This window comes from Hyperolius riggenbachi, chromosome 9 (genome assembly GCF_040937935.1).
Source record: "Hyperolius riggenbachi isolate aHypRig1 chromosome 9, aHypRig1.pri, whole genome shotgun sequence".
NCBI classification, from domain to species: domain Eukaryota; kingdom Metazoa; phylum Chordata; class Amphibia; order Anura; family Hyperoliidae; genus Hyperolius; species Hyperolius riggenbachi.
Genome location: NC_090654.1, coordinates 186,442,975 through 186,465,980, shown reverse-complemented (window position 1 = coordinate 186,465,980; position 23,006 = coordinate 186,442,975). Strand labels below are relative to the sequence as shown.

The window sequence follows — 23,006 nt, the reverse complement described above, 5'->3', positions numbered from 1 at the left end:
AAATGCGCATGGCCATAGGTGAAGCCAAATGTACATGAACTTAGAAGTATAAGCAGGCCTGCCCAGCAAAACATTGGATGAAGCCCACTTTCCTTTAATACAAACAATAATGCCCACCCACAAACATAAATAGACAGCATATTGCATAAGTAGGCAGTGAGTGACCCCTAAACATAACTAGGCAGAGTTACCTGGCTTGCGTGCTGTGCTGGCTGGCCATCTGGCTTCTGTGCTCTGCCGGCTGGCCTGGCTTGCTGCTGGGCTGGGTGGCCTGTTCCTCGGCTGGTTCTCATCCCCCATAGTTTTCCCTGGAAGCCTAGTGCCCCCCCACCCCTACACCATATTTCCTGGTGGTTCAGTGGTCCTTAATCACCCCATAGTATTCCCTGGTGGTCTAGTGCCCCCCAACTTACTACCATATTCCCTGGTAGCCAAGTGGTTCCTTCATCCCCCTACATTGCTTCCTGGTAGTCTAGTGGCCCCCCAACACCCCATAGTAGTCTCTGGTCATCTAATCATCCCCCAACCCCCAATAGTGTTCCCTGGTCCCCCATAACATTTCTTGATCATCTAGTGGTTCCCCCCACCACAGTATTCCCTGGTCATCTAGTGGTCCTCCCAAACCCCAATAGTATTCCTTGTTTGTCTAGTGCTCCTCCCAACCTCCTATAGTATTTCCTGGTTGTCTAGCCATTCCCCCCATCCCTCCACAGTATTCCCTGGTTTACTCCCCCTATACTGATACCTGGCCATCTAGTGGTCCCCAACCCCCATAGCATTTCCTTGTTCTCTAGCAGGCAGCACTAATTCACCTTCTCCGATGCTCAGTGTCTGAGTCTGGACCCAACTCCAGTCTCTGATTTCTTTTCAGACACTAGAGAGAAAAGCCTGGTACAGAATATGTCTCCAGACTCTGGGGCAGCTGGAGGAGGTGAGGTGAGTAGTGCTGCCCACTGTGCAACTCTGTGATAGGGGTCCGGGGCACAGAGGTACTCAAGATCAGGAGCATCCCCAAGAATAGATATTTTTTTTGTTGCTCCGTCCACAAATCTTTATGTTTAGAAATGTGCCTGATGAGGGCTTTGGCCCTGCAGCGATCGGGATAGATCCCCCCAGGCAGCAGTTCAGGGCCCTATGCTGTACAAACATGTTACCTGCAGGGTAGCACTTGTATGGGGGGGGGGTGTTTGAGGGCCAATGAGCAGAAAATGATAGAGCGACTTCTCATGGGCGGGGTGAGTGGGGAGAACAATGTGATCGGGGGCTGCTTGGACTTCAAGGTCGCTGAAGATCCACTATTACAGACCTTTAGGGGATGTTTGGTGGCCATGGTACACATTAGATACATGCTAGATTTTCGGTTAAGGTGATCTTTATTGCTTGTGCTAGCCGAGTTTAATCTAGCATGTGTACCGCTTTAGGCTTTAAGCCTGGTATACACCATGCAGATCCTATTTAAAGAGACTCTGTAACAACATTTTAAGCCTTATTTCTTCTGTCCTATAAGTTCCTATTACTGTTCTAATGTGGTCTGTCTTACTGCAGCCTTTCCTACTTGCACTGTCTCTGTAATAAATCTTATCTCCTTTCCTCTGTCGTGTCTGTCGGGCTGCAGCAGGGAGTGGCAGAAACAGCACAGAGGGGCACAGGAGAACATAAGGAATAGAATGGTATGCTTTTTATTGTAAGAATTTTAGAGTACAGATTCTCTTTAAGCAAGTGATCAAATTAATATTCAGATCTGACATCAATCTGAAATAGAGGAAAGGTATTGTGCACACGTATGCACATTTTTCCAATTCTTGATCAGATTTCTGATCATTTTCCATAATTGGATATCAATTTATATATAGCATTTTTCAATCGAGAAACAGATTGGTTTTGAGCTTGAGGTCAGTTGCTGTCAATCAGTAGTCTGTATTTTTTCCCAGATCCGATCATTTTCCCGACTGGAAATAGAATCTGAAGCGAAATTGGCATGGTGTGTACCAGCCTTTTCTTAGCTGCAATTAGCTCTCCAAGCTGCCATTATTCTTTTATCTCGCAGTGCAGAAGATAAACATTGAGAGAACTTCTGTCTGCAAAGTAGAAATATAGAAATCTGTGCAGTAGATGTACAGTCTTAGCAGTGTAGTGCTTGCAGACTGAAGTAGATATTGCATTATTCTGCAGGATGGCATCTTCCACATTAGCGGGATGGGATGGAAGCTAAATTTGACACACATAACTATTTAAATACAAAATAAATAAATAGAATAAATAGTCAATAGGGAATCGGGAGGTTTTCATATTGTAGCTCTAATTTAACAGCATGTTGTCTCCACCATTACTACATAATTGCTCCTGTCACTGATGCGAAGCTGTCATTTTTTCTTTTCAGATGTCGAGCTGTACATAGCTGAAAACACAGCAGTATCCACAGTCATTTACAAGGTGGCAGCCAAGGACCCAGATAACAACATCCTACAGGTAATAACTGCACCAGTTATAAAGCATTCAGCAATGCTGGAGCATTACAAAACTCTTATTACTTGCCTTGTGATTCCCCTGCTAGCACACAGGTTAAGCCATGGCTATGGGGCCATTTATTACAGTCGGCAACAACTCCTCTAGTCAACAATCTTCTTATTTTTTTCACTGGGGAATACTGTTTCCCACTTTGTAAAATAATTGTATTATACCATAAAAACGATGTAGTGTTATACTTATATTTTATTTTGAAAAGCACTAGCAACTATTATCAAGTGATAACACAGAGGCCTTGTTCACAACTACAAATGCAGATGGCAGTGCGATCGCAACGCAACACATGCAATCGCACACCTTCTGTGTTGCCGTACGTTGCACTGCTGATCTCAGTCACTACAGTGAATGGGTCAGCATTGCGTTTTCCCAAAAATGCATGCAGCAGTGCAATATCGCATCACATTGCTGCGCAGCGCATTTCAAAGTGTAGCATTTTCTGTTCCGCTGTGTTTTGAAAAACTGACAGTACACTACTGTCAGTTTCTCCAAACTCAACTGTACACAAATAGCTAAATGCATGGATAAAATATACCACGGACATAATACGCTAAACTTGTTTCATGAGTTATTTCAGATCTTTTACTCACTATACATAATTATTTGTCAATATCTCGCAAGCAAAAAGCACTCAAAATAAAAAAAACAGACATTACTGAGCATGTGCAAGCAGTGTAACGCACAGCATGCTGCACTTTCATTAAACGTGCAGCGTTATACTCTGCACTGTGAACAGCACATTGATTTTTCATTGCTGTGAGTTGGGCTGCGTTACAGGTTGCTGTAACGTGGGACTTTAATGTCCCACTGTGAAAGCAGCCTTAAAGCAAACCTGCACTAAAAGAAAAAGACTTTAACTTACCTGGGGCTTCTAATAGCCCCCTACAGCCGCCCTGTGCCCACTCTGTTACTATGTGTTCCTTCAGTCCTCCCCAGCGACCATCTTCTGAACGGCTGACTGGCGCGTCAACTGGCCACGGGACTGGGCATTCACAGGAGTGTGATAAGGAGGCGTGGACTGGGGCCACGCATCTAAATGATACTAGGGAGCTGCAGGGAACCAGAGGATCATTCAGTGACGGCGTAATCTGGTAGACCCCAGGTAAGTGAATTTTTTTTTTGACAATTTAGGTTCACTTTTACCTTTTCACCTGGGTGGTAACCCAGTGCCATAGACCCCACCATAATATTGTCTTCACTGCCTGGATACCAGAAATGGTGACAAGCCCTTTGTCCTTAACATTTGGGCAATGGTGCATTGCAAGTGCAGAGATTTTTCACTCTCCCTTTCCAATGTACCCCTTAATGTTTAGGCCCATTGGGGTGGCACATTAGGTTGTGGTAGGTTGTAGGGTAATATATTAGTTAGCCTCCCTTCCACTGTTCACTTTGGGTGGTAGACGTGACCCAGGGGTTGAGGATGATGACCACAGATCCAGAAGCCAGGTTTGCACCGGGAGGAACAGCACTGTCTGCCTGTTGGAGGTTGTTGTCACCTCTGTAACTGAGGACCACATACTGTAGGTAAGTATACGATGTTAGGGTTCTATCTATTAAGCAGGTGAGCTGGAGGCAGGCAAAATCCTGGAGTTAGGCTTAACACGATCACATTGATTTTTTTTTTAATTAGGCACAGCTGTTTAACATACTTATTTTCATGTTCTTACTGTTTACATCTTTTCTTACCTCTTTGAGACAGTGAACATCAAGCTAGTGGGTGAAACAGTCAACTTGAATGCCACCGATAATTTAAAGAGGAACTCCAGTGAACATTTTACTGTTGGCAGGTGATGTAGCTGGTTTTTTTTTGTTTTTGGCAGTTGGAAACAGCTGTAAACAGCTATTTCCCACAAAAGTTTGAACTTTTCTTGTGGGAGGGGTTTCACCACAATATCAGTCATACAGCGCCCCCTGGTGGTCTGTTTGTGAAAAGGAATAGATTTCTCATGTAAAAGGGGGTATCAGCTACTGATTGGGATAAAGTTCAATTTTTGGTCGGAGTTGCTCTTTAAATCTTGTGTTGAAATAGACTGTTATATTAGGCTCCTAGTAAACAAAAGATTATCATTCCGTTATGGAATAAACTGAAGTTTACTTAAAAAGCTCATCATGTTAATGATTTACTGTCCCATTGCTCGCACCTTTGTTTGTTATGTGGGCATCACAAGCTAAAGTGTATTATACATAACACTCTGTTACCAAGAGACTTTCTATATACAGGATAGACTGTCAGCAGTGATGATGCCAGTTACCCACAGCCATTGTAAGCTTTGTGTCATTGAGTGTGTTTAGTGGCTTCGAATACAAAACCAAGTAAATAAAGTTCCTATCTGTATAGTAGATCGCTATTGAAATAATAACATGTTGCTGAGTGGATTGATACTTCAAATAGCTGTGGTAGAAAAGAAAAAAAGGGACAGAGAGAGAGAGAGAGAGAGAGAGTAAGCAAATATGGCAGTGACTGACGGAATAGTTTTGAATCTCTTGTTCAAACAATAAAAAAGAATTACGAAACACGATGTATTCTGTGCAAATACAAAGGAAGTTCTAAGGTGATGTACTGTAAGGTAATTTGAACTCCACTAATGGGTTTGTTATTGTAATCTTCAGCCTTGACTCTGTCCTCCTGCTTTCTGCAGTGTTCAGAGGATTTAAAGGAAATGCACTAATGTTTTTTTTTTCCCCATTTCGCTTTTACTTATTTATTAGATAGTACTAAACTCAATTTTTTAAAGCCTTTTTCTAACTCAGGAAAACATAAAATATCACAAATGAAAAGTGATATTTGTTTAGAGCTTCACTTTTTTGCTTTGACTAGGAAATTCTATATGATTAAGAAAGGAAAGCAGGAAATTTGGGTGCCCGCTAACGACAAAAGGTTGGATGCCGCCATGGGCACCCATTGAAATCTCATGGACACCCGTGGCACCTGATAAATATTGGGTAACGGGGTCACGCGCAATGCAAAATATGACTACAAAGCAAGCTATTTGTAGCCATATTTTGCATTGCAGACACCCCCTGTACATGATATTTATTGGGCGCTGCAGATGCTCAAATTACCAACCTTTACCAATATTTCAATGAGCCCCTATCATGGCACCTGAAAATTAGCGATTTGCAGAGTATTTTTTCCCACGGATTGGTGGTGGTGGGGGCAATGGACAGTTAAGGCTAGCTGTTTGGGTGGTCAAGATTAGGCGTGCTGGAAGAAGGTGAATAAGATTAGCCGTTCGGAGGAAGGGTTAAGGTTAGCCGTGGGAGGGTTAAGGTGCGTACACACGCTCTACAAAAGGAAACGACGGGTCCGCCAGACCCTCCCACTGGGCGGTCTTTAGCCGACAGTATGCGCGTGTGTACGCGCTGTCGGCGGACTGATAAGGTTGTTTCTGAACGATCCGCTCAGCAGATAATAATATATAAATATAGGATGTGTTTCTGATACTGAAGTCAGGAAAATTACCCAAAAAAGTGGGTATCCTGAATGACTTACTGAATTCTACTATATATTTTGTTTACTGCAACTGTAATACTCTCTTCTGCTTACAAGGCATTATGGTGTATATATACTATACAGTACATATATTTTAGTTGGCTGTGACATGATTGACCAGTAGCAAACTTCCACGCCCAGCATGACATCTGGTCTGAAGTCAGCTGGCCAAGGAGCATTCATTAGGGTCGTGACCACACTCGTGAGCTGCACTAGTGCAGTCCAGCTGACTTTAGGACAGAGGTCATGCTGGGCATTATGGGATGGAGGTTTGCTGTGCCAAACTACTATAAGTATGTACTGTGTGTGAGAATATAAATAAATATATATACAGTGGGATGTGAAAGTTTGGGCAACCTTGTTAATTGTCATGATTTTCCTGTATAAATCGTTGGTTGTTACGATACAAAAATGTCAGTTAAATATATAATATAGGAGACACACACAGTGATATTTGAGAAGTGAAATGAAGTTTATTGGATTTACAGAAAGTGTGGCCAAACTTTCGCATCCCACTGTATGTGTGTATATACAGATTTCTACAATCCCGTGTGCCAGATTGTGTGATATGGTGATGATACAGTGTGCGTGCGTGTGTGCGCGCGCGCTTGTGTGTGTGTGTATATATATATATACATATATATATATATATATATATATGTATATATATATATATAGTATGTATATGTATATGTATGTATGTATATTCTATCTTGCTGCATGCAGGCCTTGAATTACGTGTATTTTATAATACTAAATAATAATAATAATATTTTATAATGCACACGGTGTCCATTGCAGTTCACACAAATTATAGCACGTGTGTTATGTAACATGGACATTGTGAATATAGTTTAAGGGTATATGCACACTATGGCCTCAATTCACCAACACTGCTTTTGATAATGCAGAAAACAGCTTTTTACTGATCACCTTGCCAAATGCCAATTCAATAAACCTATTACCACACTGAAAAGTAAAATGACCGACTAGTGAGGTAAATTACTGACTTGTGCGGTTAGTATCTAAAGGAATGTCAAGAAATTGCAATTCACAAAGATTCAAGCGTTCTGTAAATGAAGTGAAAGTGTTCTGTATTTATCTCTAGCTCTGACCAGCTGGTAATTCACAATCTCCATGCAGTAAAAGTTGAAAGATATAGCAGACAGCCAATAGAGAGAGCCAGATAGCCAATATGAAAAGCCACACAGCCCTGCTTCTCATCCCATTTGATCCAATACTCTGGTGGGCGGGACTTCAGAACGGCAGAGCAGAAGGAGACATTTAAAATGGTTTTTCTGTATCCCTTTAGATGTGTATATCTGTATACCGATACACAGAAGAGCTCTCTCTAATTAGTATAGATGCAGATCTAAATTGATACCGGGAATGCACTGGACAAAAAACAGTACGGCTCATGCACAGACTTGTAAGAGAAGACTTATAGCTTGCTGCCTGATCTGCTCCACAGCTGGTAAGACTTACTGAGCAGGGCTTAGTGAAATGAAGCATGTTTTTTCGGTATATTACCAAACTTCTACCGCATGCAGGAAATCTTAGTGAATTTGGAAAAAATTTGAAAAATACAGAATGCAGTATTTTACTGACCTAAATTATTTTACTGACCTGCCCTTTGTAAATTGAGGCCTATATCTGTTGCGTGCATGCAGATTTTGAATTAATATGTGTGTTATAAAATACTGTGATCAGTCGGCGATAGGATTTTCTTTTATTCTATGTTTTTAATTTGCAAGTTGACTTATTTAACATTGACTAATGTATTCACAGTACTCCATCAGAATTAATCCAGGCAATTCTGGCTTTCAAATTGACAACACGGGAACAATATCAACCACTCAATTATTTGATTATGAAAGCAACGTTAAAAGGTAATGTAAAGAATTTGAAAAGAGAATGGCCAGCTTGTTGCGAAATCTATTGAAGTGTGTGTGGGTGCGCATGTTTGCAAGCATTTACCTGCATTTGTATGGAGTGAACCTCAAGTTAGCAAACCTAACATATACAGGAGGCCTGCTTTATAAAAAGCCATGGCAAGTGGTAATGAAACGAGGGTGGGTCACTCACAGAATAATTAAAAAAAAATGCTGGCCAAAAATAAATGTCGATCATGGTGGAAAATTCCCTCAGAGGCTTATTTGACTTTACTGCTAAGGATTTCAATTAATCCATTGGTATGGGCCATTGTACAGTTGTGTTCAAAATAGTAGCAGTCAGACATCACTAACCTGATCAATCATTGTTTTTGGTCAAAATTATATTTCTACATCAAATCAATAGAGTTTTGGATGTCCACACTTAATTGACTTGATATCAAAACATAATTTTCATGCACCATGCCAACAAAATATATAATAAGGATAGGATATATATTATATTAATTTTTAATTAAAACTTCAAACACTCACCTGGTGTCTTGATTTGATTTCCTTCTTCCATTCGTAGCTCAGCCCCCTAAAGGAAGAGGGCACAGGCACTTATCTGATTTGTCATAGAGAAGCACCTATGACCTCTTCCTTTAGGGGGGCAGGGCTACGAAGGGAAGAAGGAAGCCTGGTAAATATAATAAAGTTTTATTTAAAAAAAAAAAATCACAAATCATAAGTTTACTGTACAGTGTCTGGCAAGTATAATAAAGTTTTATTTAAAAAAACAAAAACAAGTTGCAAATCAAAAGCGCTGTACAGTTTACAGTGCTTCCAAGCATTGGGAAAACAGTGCAAATGCCCTAGGAACCACTGCACACAGCGTATTACGAGGAGGATAGGAGGCGCCCTTGTGTTGTATTCGGTGTTCGCTTTGTATAAAGAGACTCCACTAGGTAGAGAGTTCTGAAGTTTTTTTTGCACTATAGACAACGCGTTTCACGGTTTAAACCGCTTCCTCAGGTCAAGTACAGATGCTTTCAAAAAATAAACAAATAATTTATAATGGACGCTCAGTATTCAATAAATTAAATTAAAAAGTTACCCTAGGTAACATGAATGGAATAGTACAAAATTACACCACTAAAATTACCTAAAAAATTATAAATATTAATATGCTGAAAATTCCATACGTTTCAACAACTATAATAACAAATTAAAATGACAAAAATTAAAAATAAACATTATTACACATTGCCATATGGTGATACTATAGGTAACTGAAGAACAGGGTATATGTATCTACAATTAGTTTAAGGTTGGAGCATTTTCAAGCCAACCAATATCCGCAGTAAAAACACGTATATACAATGTATTAGTACTAAATGGGAACCTAATATGGAGCAGGGCCAGATTACTGACCAGGCAACAAAAGCAGTCGCTTGGGGCCCCATTCAGAGTCAAAGGGGCCCCATCAGCACATAAACCAGCCCTCGCCATCCTGTCAGCGGTGGCTGGATGGTATAATGGTTAAAGGGACTCTGAGCTGTGCAGTAACTATGGAAAGATGCATATCATTTTAAAGCTCTCTTTCTCCTCTTTCCAATGATATATAAATGGCCGCTCTATGCCTTTTAGTTTTCGCTATTTTCCCGATCCAAATCGCGGCCACAGGACGACTTTTCTCCAAAGTCGGCAGCTCGATTCAGCACAATGCAATGAAATATAAGGAACGCAGGGGGATATAATTACAAACATCATGCTGGTAGGTTTGAGGATGTAATTAATTAGTTGTGGGTATGCTTAAAGGCATACCCACAGGCACTGTTCGGAGTCCCTTTAAGGGCTCTGCCTCTGACACAGGAGACCAGGGTTCGAATCTCGGCTCTGCCTGTTCAGTAAGCCGCCACCTATTCAGTAGGAGACCTTAGGCAAGTCTCTCTAACACTGCTACTGCCTATATGGCGCGTCCTAGTGGCTGCAGCTCTGGCACTTTGAGTCCGCCAGGAGAAAAGCGCAACATAAATGTTATTTGTCTTGTCTTGTCAAATGATGCCGTGCGCTGCTGATTGTCTTCAGAGCCAGGCTCTCCTCCTAGGTCCCCCTCTTGCTACTGTGCGCTCTGCCGCTGCCCACTCTGCCCTCCCTTCCCACAGAGAACTACAGCTGCAGCAAGAATGATAGCAGCAGATGGCAAATGCTCACTCACCTCTCCATGATCCAAGCGATAGAGATCCCGTCATCTAAAACCCATCTGTCTTTTCTACAGTGCAGCCGCTCGCTCTGAACTTCCTGATTCTCAGATCAGACAGGAAGTAGGAAGTAGTAATAGTAGTAGTAACAGAGCGGCAGCACTCTAGAGGAGACAGATGGGCTCTGGATGACGGGACCTCTATTGCTTGCATTGCAATAGGTGAATGTGAGTCATCTGGTGCTGTCATTCTCCCCCGCTGCAGCTGCCTTCTCTGGTGGACTATCGTATACACTGGGTTGGAGGCTGCATGGTGGCTGTCTAGTTTGGGAGGAAATCAGTTGTTCAGTGGTGAGGGTGGTTATGTAATTCTGACTGGGGAACGGCTTCTGGTTTGGCAGTGTCCAGAGCTTTCTGCTATTGCCAGGCTGGAGATGCAGGGGGAAAGTGCTGCTGCTGTTATATCTGGCGCCCTCTTCACAGGGGTCCTCCAGCCCCTGGGAGCAAATGTCCCAGCTATTCATCCCTCGCATTTTGCCGCTGCTATTCCCTGCATTGTGCACCCACAGAGGAAAGCGGGCTGTTGCCCATAGCAACCAGTAGCTCGGCTGCCCGGTGTGTGCGGCATGTTGCTGTGCAGCTGCATCTTCTGATTCTATTACGACATGATGGGGGCCCAAATGAGTTACTTTGCTTAGGGCCCCATTTAGCCTTAATCCGGCTCTGATATGGAGGACACAAGGTGTAAAAAGGTCATGGGAAAGAACATATGAGGGTATGTGAATACGGCAGCTGTATGTGAGTATGTGAGTATGGATTAAAAATGAAGGCAACTCTCTTACCATTTGTTGTAGGTGATGGTCTATTAGTTCTGACAGATGTGAGGATAGTGAGTTTATGCCAGCTATGATTGGCCTGCCCGGAGGATTAGTTATGGATTTGTGAATTTTGGGTAAATGATAAAAGTGAGCTACAGTCGGGTCTTCTTGGATGAGTATGAAGTCTTTCTCAGATTTGTTCAGAATGCCTTCTCCAAGGGCGTCAATCACCAATTCTTCAGTTCATTCTTGTAGGTATCGGTTGGGTCTTGTTCTAATACACCATAATACTCTGTGTCTTTGAGTATTCTTTCTGCTTCCTTAATGTAGTCCACTTTATTCATTATTACGATCCCTCCCCCTTTGTCTGACGATTTTATAATGATCGTGGTGTTATTCTTCAGACTTTTGATCGCTCTCTGTTCTTGTTTTGTCAAGTTTGATGTAGAGTCTTTGTTACCCAGGTTTCTAAAGTCTTCCAAAACTTGATTATAAAATCCCTCTATGGCCTCGATTCATAAAGCATTACCTCATGCGGTAATGCTGAAAACAGCAGACTTTACCGACCACTTAGCAAAATGTCAATTCATAAAGGCTGTTACCGCATGAAAAGCTGACATTACCGACCAGGGAGCTAAATTACCGACTTGGCTGCAGTTACCGACAACACATGTCAGTAAATTGTCAGCAAATGTCAATTCATAAAGCCTTCAACATGCGGTAAGCCTGGCGGTAGTTACCGAAACCTCTGGTGAGGTCTTAACAAGTTACCGACAGCTCTGACAGCTCTGATTAATGCAAAGTGCAGAGATCCGAAAGTCTGTTTGATTCATCTGTGGAGAGAGCCAGAAAGCCCTCTGTGTGAATCATTTCAGCAGGCAGGGAAAGACTGTGTGACTCATCTGTCTGAGTCATCAGTGGTAAGAGCTGGCTGTGTGAGTAATTTCTGCAGGCAGGGAAAGACTGTGTGACTCATCTGTCTGAGTCATCAGTGGGAGAGCCAGAGAGAGCCATCTCTGTGATTCATTTCTGCAGAGCAAAGAGGGAATCGGGACACTGCTCTACTCTACCGCTCAATGGGCTGCGGTAATTTACCGACCTCCAAGGGCAGCTGGGGAAATCTTTATGAATTAGCACACAGACCGGGAAAATACCGAGTGCGGTATTTTCCCGACAAGATTTTTGTTATCGCACTGCTGTTTATGAATCGAGGCCTATGTGAGGCCCCCTATACATGGTAGGATAAAAATTGGATTTATTTTCAGGCAATCCGGAATCCATTCAAGGTAAGCCCTTTATATATACTATGAGCCTCTCTATGGACTATGCCCACACCCACTCCTTATTGGAACATTTCTAGCAGCATTATCCAAATACTGCTTACCAGCAATCTATATACGAATGTCTCCTACCAGATCCCCATATACAGATCCCTCCAGACTGGACTATATTTATATCACCTCCAGCCCACCACCTGTTACGAGGTCCACCACATATACAGCTCCATGCAGTCCTACAAACTGCACCTTCATCCCTCCTATACCTTCTCCCACACAGATATTGGCTTGTCCACATGTTTACACCCATATCCCTGATCTGAGGATCCATACTCACATACAGCTGCTGTATTCACATACCCTCATATGTTCTTTCCCATGACCTTTTTACACCTTCTGTCTTCCATATTAGGTTCCCATTTAATACTAATACATTGTATATACGTGTTTTTACTGCGGATATTGGTTGGCTTGAAAATGCTCCAACCTTAAACTAATTGTAGATACATATACCCTGTTCTTCATTTACCTATAGTATCACCATATGGCAATGTGTAATAATGTTTATTTTTAATTTTTGTCATTTTAATTTGTTATTATAGTTGTTGAAACATATGGAATTTTCAGCATATTAATATTTATAATTTTTTAGGTAATTTTAGTGGTGTAATTTTGTACTATTCCATTCATGTTACCTGGGGTAACTTTTTAATTTAATTTATTGAATACTGAGCGTCCATTATAAATTATTTGTTTATTTTTTGAAAGCACCTGTACTTGACCTGAGGAAGCGGTTTAAGCCGTGAAACGCGTTGTCTATAGTGCAAATAAAACTTCCGAACTCTCTACCTAGTGGAGTCTCTTTATACAAAGCGAACACCGAATACAACACAAGGGCGCCTCCTATCCTCCTCGTAATACGACGTTTAATCACCCCACTAGTGGGGTCCTTCACGACTATCCAGAAGTGAAGTTTTTTATCTAAAGGAGCAGCGACCAACCATTCTAAAGACCGAGTGGGGACGGGACTTCCCAACATGCTTGTCCGAGTGGTTGCCTTTGTAGCAACCCACACTTGTGAGTATAATTTACTCTTACCTTTATTTCAGTTACCTGAAGATAATACACCATAAGGGCTCCTGGTACTCCTGCGTTTTTTTTCTTTTTCCTTTTTCTTCTTTACTGTACTAGTTACAGCCCCCACACTGCACACAGCGCTGCAGCAATTTTGAAGGCCTAAGGGTGCATTCAGACTATATCCGTTACAGAATAATTCTGCATGTCCACTCACTGCCCATACAATTATATCGGCCTGGTCATCTATACACGGTAATGGAGCTCATTATTCTAACGCGCTGCTTGCAGGCTTTGAATGAATGTGTATGTTATAACGCGCAACGTCCATTGCAGTTATACGCACACATTATAAGGTGTGCGTTATGCAATGCAGTGACTCACTGTGTTAAGAGCCAAGGTTTGTCTTCATTGAAGTAAACCACCTCAAACGTTAATTTATTGTTTCAATTCATTTTACCATCTTCTGCTCCTTTTTGTCCTGTTGTGCATTGTATACCCCCCCCCGCCCCCCGGGTCAGGTTAGGGCATACCCTTGAACCCGGTTTATGGACCCCCAGGGCCTTTTTTCTCAAAAAAGTGCGACCATCTCCGGCTAGCCTGGACCCCCGAGTGGAATCGGGTTTATTGATCTCCACCTGACTGCAGTGGTTGGTTGCCCCTTTGCAACCTTCCCTTTGTGGGTACCCTCTGTTTATATTTTTTTGCTTCTTCTATCATTTGAGACATACTGCACCATTTGGGCTCCCGGTGTCTCTGTGTTTTTCCAGGGTGACTGTTCACCCTCTACTTTGTCTGCGTTATGCAATGCGCACAGAGTAAATCCACCCTTATAAGAGTAAGGTGGCTACTAATGGTCCAATTTCTAGCAAAAAATCGTTTGAGCAATCAGAAATTCTGATCGGAAGAAAAATCGTTCACTACACCATCAACGAACCAATCTTTGCTTCCTATCTATCACAACCAATCAAGAAAATCCAAATTTTGGTTTGACAAAAATCCAATCAGACGACTATTTTTGTAATCGTTCATAATCGATTGTGCCCATCAACTGAGACTATTTTCAACCAATCCGATCAGAATTTCTGATCGCTCAAACGATTTTGCGCTAGAAATTGGACCATTAGTGGCCACCTTAAGAGATGTTATAAATGAATTAAAAAAGAGGTTTCACAAAATAGATATTAACTACTGCACTGGTATGGGGTCAGAAAATAAATTCCTCTGGCTGAGAGTGTTTATTTAGTTGCTTTTTTAAAGGGAACCAAAAATGACAATAAGTTCACCATTTTAAATTATTTAGGATTTTTCCGGCCCCCTGTTGCCATCCTGTTTCCTCATTGTCTTTCTGTTCTTATTCCTTTAGCCGCTGTGTCTGCCTGATATCTGGCTGACTCAGCCAGTCACTGGGCTATTGCAGATGTGCAACCCTGGGCCATGCACGCCTCAGTTATGCTCCTGTTGCCGGGAGGCAGCGTTCTGTGTATTTGCAATTTTTGCAAATTGCACAAGCGCAAATGCTTCCTACAAGGGTAGCGCGGTCAAGGCTCTTAGAGCCAACCCTGCAGCTTCCTACAAGGGGAGCGCGATCAAGACCCCCGAGCCAACCCTGCAGCTTTCAGGTGGCAGCGGCTGTAGGGAGAAGAATGGAAAGACAGTGAGGGACCAGGGCGACTACAGGGGGCTGGAAGAAACCCCAGGGAAGTTAAACTGGTGACCTTAATGTCATTTTAGATTCCATTTTATATGGCTGGCTGGTTCACTGTGTGCCAGAGTGACAGCTTATTCATATAGTAGGAATATGCTGTACAACTCCAGCAGTCTATGATATTCCTAGGGCCCCCTCTGCACTGGGAGTATTTACTATGCAACATCACACTGCATGGCTATAGCACTTTTTTTTAAATATACAGTGGGTTGCAAAAGTATTCGGCCCCCTTGAAGTTTTCCACATTTTGTCACATTACTGACACAAACATGCATCAATTTTATTGAAATTCCACGTGAAAGACCAATACAAAGTGGTGTACATGTGAGAAGTGGATCGAAAATCATACATGATTCCAGACATTTATTACAAATAAATAACTGCAAAGTGGGGTATGCGTAATTATTCGGCCCCCTGAGTCAATACTTTGTAGAACCACCTTTTGCTGCAATTACAGCTGCCAGTCTTTTAACCACTTGAGGACCTAGGGCTTTCTACCCCTTAAGGACCGACCACTTTTTTTCCATTCAGACCACTGCAGCTTTCACGGTTTATTGCTCGCTCATACAACCTACCACCTAAATGAATTTTGGCTCCTTTTCTTGTCACTAATAAAGCTTTCTTTTGCTGCTATTTGATTGCTCCTGCGATTTTTACTTTTTATTATATTCATCAAAAAAGACATGAATTTTGGCAAAAAAATGATTTTTTTTAACTTTCTGTGCTGACATTTTTCAAATAAAGTAAAATTTCTGTATACATGCAGCGCAAAAAATGTGGACAAACATGTTTTTGATTAAAAAAAAACCATTCAGTGTATATTTATTGGTTTGGGTAAAAGTTATAGCGTTTACAAACTATGGTGCAAAAAGTGAATTTTCCCATTTTCAAGCATCTCTGACTTTTCTGACCCCCTGTCATGTTTCATGAGGGGCTAGAATTCCAGGATAGTATAAATACCCCCCAAATGACCCCATTTTGGAAAGAAGACATCCCAAAGTATTTACTGAGAGGCATAGTGAGTTCATAGAAGATATTATTTTTTTGTCACAAGTAAGCGGAAAATGACACTTTGTGAGAAAAAAAAAAAAAAAAGTTTCCATTTCTTCTAACTTGCGACATAAAAAAATGAAATCTGCCACGGACTCACCATGCCCCTCTCTGAATACCTTGAAGGGTCTACTTTCCAAAATGGGGTCATTTGTGGGGTGTGTTTACTGTCCTGACATTTTGGGGGGTGCTAAATTGTAAGCACCCCTGTAAAGCCTAAAGGTGCTCATTGGACTTTGGACCCCTTAGCGCAGTTAGGCTGCAAAAAAGTGCCACACATGTGGTATTGCCGTACTCAGGAGAAGTAGTAAAATGTGTTTTGGGGTGTATTTTTACACATACCCATGCTGGGTGGGAGAAATATCTCTGTAAATGACAATTTGTTAATTTTTTTTACACACAATTGTCCATTTACAGAGATCTTTCTCCCACTCAGCATGGGTATGTGTAAAAATACACCACAAAACACATTATACTACTTCTCCTGAGTACGGCGATACCACATGTGTGGCACTTTTTTGCACCCTAACTGCGCTAAAGGGTCCAAAGTCCAATGAGTACCTTTAGGATTTCACAGGTCATTTTGAGAAATTTCGTTTCAAGACTACTCCTCACGGTTTAGGGCCCCTAAAATGCCAGGGCAGTATAGGAACCCCACAAATGACCCTATTTTAGAAAGAAGACACCCCAAGGTATTCCGTTAGGAGTATGGTGAGTTCATAGAAGATTTAATTTTTTGTCAAAAGTTAGCGGAAAATGACACTTTGTGAAAAAACACAATTAAAATCAATTTCCGCTAACTTGTGACAAAAAATAAAATCTTCTATGAACTCGCCATACTACTAACGGAATACCTTGGGGTGTCTTCTTTCTAAAATGGGGTCATTTGTGGGGTTCCTATACTGCCCTGGCATTTTAGGGGCCCTAAACCGTGAGGAGTAGTCTTGAAACGAAATTTCTCAAAAATGACCTGTGAAATCCTAAAGGTACTCATTGGACTTTGGGCCCTTTAGCGCAGTTAGGGTGCAAAAAAGTGCCACACATGTGGTATCGCCATACTCGGGAGAAGTAGTACAATGTGTTTTGGGGTGTATTTTTACACATACCCATGCTGGGTGGGAGAAATACCTCTGTAAATGGACAATTGTGTGTAAAAAAATCAAAAGATTGTCATTTACAGAGGTATTTCTCCCACCCAGCATGGGTATGTGTAAAAATACACCCCAAAACACATTATACTACTTCTCCCGAGTACGGCGATACCACATGTGTGGCACTTTTTTGCACCCTAACTGCACTAAGGGGCCCAAAGTCCAATGAGTACCTTTAGGATTTCACAGGTCATTTTTGTTTCAGGACTACTCCTCGCGGTTTAGGGCCCCTAAAATGCCAGGGCAGTATAGGAACCCCACTAATGACCCCATTTTAGAAGGAAGACACCCCAAGGTATTCCGTTAGTAGTATGGCGAGTTCATAGAAGTTTTTATTTTTTTGTCACAAGTTAGTGGAAATTGATTTTAATAGTTTTTTTTCACAAAGTGTCATTTTCCGCTAACTTGTGACAAAAAATAAAATCTTTTATGAACTCACCATACTCCGTACGGAATACCTTTGGGTGTCTTCTTTCTAGAATGGGGTCATTTGTGGGGTTCCTATACTGCCCTGGCATTTTAGGGGCCCTAAACCGTGAGGAGTAGTCTTGAAACCAAATGTCGCAAAAGGACCTGTGAAATCCTAAAGGTACTCATTGGACTTTGGGCCCCTTAGCGTACTTAGGGTGTAAAAAAGTGCCACACATGTGGTACCGCCGTACTCAGGAGAAGTAGTATAATGCGTTTTGGGGTGTATTTTTACACATACCCATGCTAAGTGGGAGAAATATCTCTGTAAATGACAATTGTTTGGTTTTTTTTACACACAATTGTCCATTTACATAGAAATTTCTCCCACCCAGCATGGGTATGTGTAAAAATACACCCCAAAACACATTATACTACTTTTCCTGAGTACGGCGGTACCACATGTGTGACACTTTTTTTGCAGCCTAGGTGCGCTAAGGGGCCCAACGTCCTATTCACAGGTCATTTTGAGGCATTTGTTTTCTAGACTACTCCTCGCGGTTTAGGGACCCTAAAATGCCAGGGCAGTATAGGAACCCCACAAGTGACCCCATTTTAGAAAGAAGACACCCCAAGGTATTCTGTTAGGTGTATGACGAGTTCATAGAAGATTTTATTTTTTTGTCAAAAGTTAGCGGAAAGTGACACTTTGTGGAAAAAAACCAATAAAAATCAATTTCCCCTAACTTTTGACAAAAAATAAAATCTTCTATGAACTCGTCATACACCTAACAGAATACCTTGGGGTGTCTTTTTTTCTAAAATGGGGACACTTGTGGGGTTCCTATACCGCCCTGGCATTTTACGGGCCCAAAACCGTGAGTAGTCTGGAAACCAAATGTCTCAAAATGACTGTTCAGGGGTATAAGCATCTGCAAATTTTGATGACAGGTGGTCTATGAGCGGGCGAATTTTGTGGAACCGGTCATAAGCAGGGTGGCCTTTTAGATGACAGGTTGTATTGGGCCTGATCTGATGGATAGGAGTGCTAGGGGGGTGACAGGAGGTGATTGATGGGTGTCTCAGGGGGTGGTTAGAGGGGAAAATAGATGCAATCAATGCACTGGGGAGGTGATCGGAAGGGGGTCTGAGGGGGATCTGAGGGTTTGGCCGAGTGATCAGGAGCCCACACGGGGCAAATTAGGGCCTGATCTGATAGGTAGGTGTGCTAGGGGGTGGACAGGAGGTGATTGATGGGTGTCTCAAGGTGTGATTAGAGGGGGGAATAGATGCAAGCAATGCACTGGCGAGGTGATCAGGGCTGGGGTCTGAGGGCATTCTGAGGGTGTGGGCGGGTGATTGAGTGCCCTAGGGGCAGATAGGGGTCTAATCTGATAGGTAGCAGTGACAGGGGGTGATTGATGGGTAATTAGTGGGTGTTTAGGGTAGAGAACAGATGTAAACACTGCACTTGGGAGGTGATCGGACGTCGGATCTGCGAGCGATCTATTGGTGTGGGTGGGTGATCAGATTGCCCGCAAGGGGCAGGTTAGGGGCTGATTGATGGGTGGCAGTGACAGCGGGTGATTGATGCGTGGCAGTGACAGGGGGTGATTGATGGGTGGCAGTGACAGGGGGTGATTGATGGGTGATTGATAGGTGATTGACAGGTGATTGACAGGTAATCAGTGGGTTATTACAGGGGAGAACAGATGTAAATATTGCACTGGCGAATTGATAAGGGGGGGTCTGAGGGTAATCTGAGCGTGTAGGCGGGTGATTGGGTGCCCGCAAGGGGCAGATTAGGGTCTGATCTGATGGGTAACAGTGACAGGTGGTGATAGGGGGTGATTGATGGGTGATTGATGGGTAATTAGTGGGTGTTTAGAGGAGAGTAAACGCTGCGCTTGGGTGGTGATCTGATGTCGGATCTGCGGGCGATCTATTGGTGTGGGTGGGTAATCAGATTGCCTGCAAGGGGCAGGTTAGGGGCTCATTGTTGGGTGGCAGTGACAGGGGGTGACAGGGGGTGATTGATGGGTGATAGGTGATTGGCAGGTGATTGACAGGTGATCAGTGGGTTATTACAGGGAAGGATAGATGTAAATAATGCCCTGGCGAATTGATAAGGGGGGGGTCTGAGGGTAATCTGAGCGTGTAGGCGGGTGATTGGGTGCCCGCAAGGGGCAGATTAGGGTCTGATCTGATAGGTAACAGTGATAGGGGGTGATTGATGGGTGATTGATGGGTAATTAGTGGGTGTTTAGAGAAGATAACAGATGTAAACAATACATTTGGGAGGTAATCTGACGGCGGGTTTGCGGGCGATCTAATGGTGTGGGTGGGTGATCAGATTGCCCGCAAGGGGCAGGTTAGGGGCTGATTGATGGGTGGCAGTGACAGGGGGTGATTGATGGGTGATAGGTGATTGACAGGTGATCAGTGGGTTATTACAGGGAAGAACAGATGTAATGAATGCACTGGTGAATTGATAAGGGGGGGTCTGAGGGCAATCTGAGCGTGTGGGCGGGTGATTGGGTGCCCGCAAGGGGCAGATTAGGGTCTGATCTGATAGGTAAAAGTGACAGGTGGTAAAATTGGGTGATTGATGGGTGATTGATGGGTAATTAGTGTGTGTTTAGAGGAGAGAATAGATGTAAACAATGGATTTGGGAGGTGATCTGATGTCGGATCTGCGGGCGATCTATTGGTGTGGGGGGGTGATCAGATTGCCCGCAAGGGGCAGGTTAGGGGCTGATTGATGGGTGGCAGTGACAGGGGGTGATTGATGGGTGATTGATGGGTGATTGATGGGTGATTGACAGGTGATTGACAGGTGATTGACAGGTGATCAGGGGGGATAGATGCATACAGTGCATGGGGGGGGGGTCTGGGGGGGGGGGTCTGGGGAGAATCTGGGGGGTGGGGGGTGATCAGGAGGGAGCAGGGGGCAGGGGGGGGTATAAAAAAAAATAGCGTTGACAGATAGTGACAGGGAGTGATTGATGGGTGATTAGGGGGGTGATTGGGTGCAAACAGGGGTCTGGGGGGTGGGCAGGGGGGGGTCTGATGGGTGCTGTGGGCGATCTGGGGGGGGGGGGGAGAAAATCAGTGTGCTTGGTGCAGACTAGGGTGGCTGCAGCCTGCCCTGGTGGTCCCTCGGACATTGGGACCACCAGGGCAGGAGGCAGCCTGTATAATACACTTTGTAAACATTACAAAGTGTATTATACACTTTGTATGCGGCGATCGTCGGGTTAACATCCCGCCGGCGCTTCCGTATGGCCGGCGGGATGTTGCGGCGAGTGAGCGGCGACAGGCGGAGGCGGAGGATCGCGTCACGGATGACGCGATCGCTCCGCCCATGCCCAAACAAGGACCGCCGCCATTTATCAATACGGCGGTCCTTGCGGCGTCTGCTTCCCGGCCGCCATTTGTCTATACGGCGGTCGGGAAGTAGTTAAGGTATGTCTCTACCAGCTTTGCACATCTAGAGACTGAAATCCTTGCCCATTCTTCTTTGCAAAACAGCTCCAGCTCAGTCAGATTAGATGGACAGCGTTTGTGAACAGCAGTTTTCAGATCTTGCCACAGATTCTCGATTGGATTTAGATCTGGGCTTTGACTGGGCCATTCTAACACATGGATATGTTTTGTTTTAAACCATTCCATTGTTGCCCTGGCTTTATGTTTAGAGTCATTATCCTGCTGGAAGGTTAACCTCCACCCCAGTCTCAAGTCCTTTGCAGTCTCCAAGAGGTTTTCTTCCAAGTTTGCCCTGTATTTGGCTCCATCCATCTTCCCTTCAACTCTGACTAGCTTCCCTGTCCTTGCTGAAGAGAAGCACCCCCAGAGCATGATGCTGCCACCACCATATTTGACAGTGGGGATGGTGTTTTCAGAGTGATGTGCAGTGTTAGTTCTGCCACACATAGCGTTTTGCATTTTGGCTTAAAAGTTCCATTTTGGTCTCACCTGACCAGAGCACCTTCTTCCACCTGGTTGCTGTGTCCCCCACATGGCTTGTGGCAAACTGCAAATGGGACTTCTTATGCTTTTCTGTTAACAATGGCTTTCTTCTTGCCACTCTTCCATAAAGGCCAACCTTGTACAGTGCATGACTAATAGTTGTTCTATGGACAGAGTCTCCCACCTGAGCTGTAGATCTCTGCAGCTCGTCCAGAGTCACCATGGGCCTCTTGATTGCATTTCTGATCAGCGCTCTCCTTGTTTGGCCTGTGAGTTTAAGTGGATGGCTTTGTCTTGGTAGGTTTACAGTTGTGCCATACTCCTTCCATTTCTGAATGATCGCTTGAACAGTGCTCCGTGGGATGTTCAAGGCTTTGGAAATCTTTTTGTAGCCTAAGCCTGCTTTAAATTTCTCAATAACTTGATCCCTGACCTGTCTTGTGTTGTTGCTCCCAATATTCTCTTAGACAACCTCTGAGTCCCTCACAGAGCAGCTGTATTTGTACTGACATTAGATTACACACAGGTGCACTCTATTTAGTCATTAGCACTCATCAGGCAATGTCTATAGACAACTGACTGCACTCAGATCAAAGCAGGCCGAATAATTATGCACACACCACTTTGCAGTTATTTATTTTTAAAAAATGTTTGGAATGATGTATGATTTTCGTTCCACTTCTCACCTGTATACCACTTTGTGTTGGTCGTTCATGTGGAATTCCAACAAAATTGATTCATGTTTGTGGCAGTAATGTGACAGAATGTGGAAAACTTCAAGGGGGCTGAATACTTTTGCAAGCCACTGTATATCTATTTTCCTTTATGTCTGACCCGTCAAAATGTAAGACATAGCGCATACATGAATTAAATAATATGTGCAACTGACATGCGCTGTTAGCTATCAATTACTGATTTGGATGAAGTTCAATCCTTGGTTACAGTTCTTCTTTATATCCTAATGAAATAATTTAATTTGCCACTATGGAAATTAAGGATGCTTCTTCTCTACACATTTAATAAACGAGGCTTAATGTACATTGAATGACTTTGAAGATTGCTTTCCACTAACTCTTTGCTATCATTATCTTTCAGTTACACTATAAATGTTACCGTAAGTGATCGGGCTCTTGCAAGCTCAGCCAACCTAAAGGTCTACATTACTAATATAAATGACAATGACCCAACGCTGACCTGTGAGTAAGTATTTCTTGTCAATGGACCATTTGATTTTTTTTTTTAATGAAAAGTGTACCAACAAGAGACCATTTACCCATCATTACTGTGGTGTTTCCCAGGCCACTGCTTTGGCTATCCAATTCAAGGCCAGTATCCCTATGGATAGAATGAAAATGCCATTGCAGTAAATCCAATCAAGAAGGAAGGCTGCAAATGGATGCAGCAAATATTATTCATATTTTGTGCAGACTTATGAACCATTGAGACATACGCATAGGCAGA

General features: G+C 43.1%; 1 protein-coding gene across 1 annotated transcript in view; it reads left to right on the top strand.

Moving 5' to 3' along the window:
* Positions 1-23,006, top strand: part of LOC137531796 (cadherin-related family member 3-like) — an 84,161-nt gene that overhangs the window by 10,829 nt on the left and 50,326 nt on the right. Inside the window, exons 4-6 of the mRNA XM_068251756.1 lie at positions 2,381-2,469; positions 7,805-7,905; positions 22,641-22,745. Of these exons, the coding sequence (XP_068107857.1) occupies positions 2,381-2,469; positions 7,805-7,905; positions 22,641-22,745 (295 nt within the window). The remainder of the gene's footprint in view (positions 1-2,380; positions 2,470-7,804; positions 7,906-22,640; positions 22,746-23,006) is intronic.